This window comes from Barbatula barbatula (assembly GCF_947034865.1).
Source record: "Barbatula barbatula genome assembly, chromosome: 4".
Taxonomy (NCBI): domain Eukaryota; kingdom Metazoa; phylum Chordata; class Actinopteri; order Cypriniformes; family Nemacheilidae; genus Barbatula; species Barbatula barbatula.
Window position 1 is genome coordinate 13,859,029 of NC_136768.1, and position 3,069 is coordinate 13,862,097.

Consider the following 3,069-nt stretch of genomic DNA (forward strand, 5'->3'; position numbering starts at 1 on the left):
AGAAGGTAGCTCTTATGCCGGGGGCCTCACCAATTTTTTTTTTAAATTGTAGAGTAGTTTAAAACTGGGAGAGACCACAAACATGAGCACAAAAAATCCTGGATTTAATAGTTTTGCACCTATAACGTGTGGTGTGCTGTGACGATGATAGCACACCACACAAGATCAGATTTGTGAACCACAGTCTATATATATACTGTACATTTTTAATGTAAACCAATGTGAGCATACAACAACTTCTGTGATTTTACAAATGTTTGCTTTGAAGGAACCTATAAGGCATGCAAGAGCAGAAAAATACCAAAGATAAGCTGTCAGGGTAGTTTTAAAACACGTCTGAGTTTCACTTACCTGCCAACTCCCAGAATCCCATTACCCGGTTCAGGTGTACTTGATGAACTGCAATCTACAGGTGGCATCGCCTCCAGATGTAAGACTGAACAACCCTACTTCAGAAAGGTGCACAGAACCCAAAGCTGACAGAACCCTGTAAGTCTGAGAAGCATCGTCGGGGCCTAGTGTAAAACACAATGGCGGAAACGACCAACAGAACCGCACCTGCAGGACACCCCCGCCTTGAGCGTCTACACCAGGAGTGCCCAACCAGTCGATCGCGGTCTGCTCGTAGACCGCAGACTATTCCCAAGTCGACCGCGAAAAAATTTAAGAAAAAAAATACAAAATATAACACACACACACCCCGTGTGTTTGTGTGTTATATTTTGTACAAAATGTACACTACAGCCTATCATGAGTCCTTGCCTGGTACCCTATCAGTCTCTTAAACACGTCCACAAAAAAGTATTTAAAAAAAAGTAGGTCACGTTTAACCTACGGTCGCGCGTGACATGCATGACAGGAAGTTGACAGCTGCATGTCAACAGTAGCCAGAAGCCTAGAAGCTAGCGAACAGAGCGGTTACACGTACCTAAACAAACATGGCTGAGGGGAAACGAGCCAAGACCTACCATTTTCACCCTGAATGGGAGGAAGATTATTTTTTTGTTTATTCTCATTCAAAGCCTGTTTGTTTGATCTGCAATGCAACGGTGGCATTGGCAAAAAAAGGGAACCTGGAGCGCCATTTTAAAACAGTACACGGGAGCTACGAGAGGGATTTCCCTGCAAAAACGCCTTTACGCGCCACAAAAGTGCGGGATTTGAAAGCACAGCTTTCAGCACGGCAGTCAATCTTCACCAAACCGAAGACTCAGGGTAAGGCCGCAACTATTGCTTCCAATCGCGTCAGTCACATCCTTGCTAAACACAAGAAGCCATTCAATGACGGCGATATGGTGAAGGAAGCCTTTCTCGAGGCAGCGGATAGCCTTTTTGACGACTTTAAAAATAAAACAGAGATCGTGAAGGCCATTAAAGAAGTGCAACTCTCCCGCAATACTACTACAAGGCGATGTGAGAGAATGGCTGTGGATGTGGAGGAGCAACTGAGGGAGGATATTGATGCGTGTGAGTGCTTTTCCCTCCAATTTGATGAGTCGACTGATACGGTGGATGTAGTACAATTGTGTGTTTTCATCAGGATGGTTTTTGAAGACATGAGCGCCAAGGAAGAGCTGCTCACACTTTTGCCATTAAAAGGACACACCAGAGGTGAGGATATTTTTAATGGTTTCATGGGATTTGTTAGCGAGACAACACTGCCGCTCTTCAAGCTGATCTCCATCACAACTGATGGGGCGCCTGCAATGATGGGCCGCACCAGTGGGTTCATTGCACTGTGCAAAGAAAGTGAATCCTTCCCAGATATCCTGAATTATCATTGTATAATTCACCAGCAAGCGTTGTGTGGAAAGATTTTAAATATGAAAGAAGTGATGGATATTGCGATGAAGATTGTGTGTTCAGTTCGGGCCAGGAGTCTGCAGAGAAGGCTTTTCCGTGCTCACTTGGAGGAGAATGAGGCTGAGCACACAGACCTGCTGCTTCACACGGATGTTAGGTGGTTAAGCAGTGGTAATTTTTTGTCCAGATTCACGGAGTTATTACCTGAAATCAAGGACTTCCTGAAGCTTTCAAAACATGTGGATTACCATACAAAGCTAGAGGACCACCAGTGGCTGTTAGATGTATCTTTCCTCACTGATCTCACTGCCGAGCTCAATGAATTGAATTTAGAGCTGCAGGGTAAGGGTAAAAATGTAGTCAACATGATGAGTTCAGTGAACACATTTAAAAGCAAGCTACAGCTGATGTCAAGCAGGCTGCAGCGTGGTAACCTGCGCAACTTCCCTCACATGCAGGCAGAACTACAACGTCAAGGTAAAGGTGTGACACAGCTTGACAGTGCACGTTATGAGGAGCATGTTCAGAGCATCTCGTCAGAGTTTGTGAGGCGTTTTACTGACTTTGCATCGATCGAGCCTGTAGCCAGCTATATGTGTTATCCATTTGCTGCAAGTATTGATGTTGGTGACATTGCAGCCAAAGTCAAATCACTTTTCGACTTGGAAAGCTCCGCTCTTGAGGATGAGATTCTGACATTGCAAAATGACATTGAGATCAAAGCCAGATCAACATCTGCTCAACCTGGAGAGCATGTAGTGTTCTGGAAACTACTGGTGGAGGAGAAATATCCCAATCTCAGAAGATGTGCCTTGAACTTCACAGCTCTTTTTGGATCAACTTATTTGTGCGAGTCTGCTTTCTCACACATGAAAATCATCAAGTCCAAGTACAGATCAACAATGACTGATGACCACCTTGCAGCCTGCCTACGCCTTGCAACCAGCTCCTACACTCCTAACTACGAGAAGCTAGCCTCCTCCTCCCAGTGCCAGGTCTCCCACTAAGGTAGAAAGTGATTTCCTTTTTTCAAACTTAGAGATCTATCTGGTTTATGTTTCTGTTTGGTTCATATTAAGGTCAGTTATGACTATTGCTCATCACGCAGATTGGTGTGTGTGTGTGTGTGTGTGTGTGTGTGTGTGTGTGTGTGAGAGAGAGAGAGTGAGTGAGTGTGACAGAGAGAGAGGAGCATAGAGAGCGGGTTTGTGCTACAGCGCACTATGCAAACTGGCAACTGTGTGAGAGGAATTTGTCTGTGTGTGT

The 3,069-nt window shown here is 44.9% G+C and overlaps 1 protein-coding gene across 1 annotated transcript; it reads left to right on the forward strand.

Moving 5' to 3' along the window:
* Positions 1 to 938: 938 nt before the first annotated feature.
* LOC306892976 (general transcription factor II-I repeat domain-containing protein 2A-like) lies at positions 939 to 2,810 on the forward strand (the record flags this gene model as incomplete). Its single annotated transcript, XM_079454398.1, has 1 exon — positions 939 to 2,810. One exon carries the CDS (start codon positions 939 to 941, stop codon positions 2,808 to 2,810), a length of 1,872 nt encoding a protein of 623 aa, XP_079310524.1.
* Positions 2,811 to 3,069: the final 259 nt, after the last annotated feature.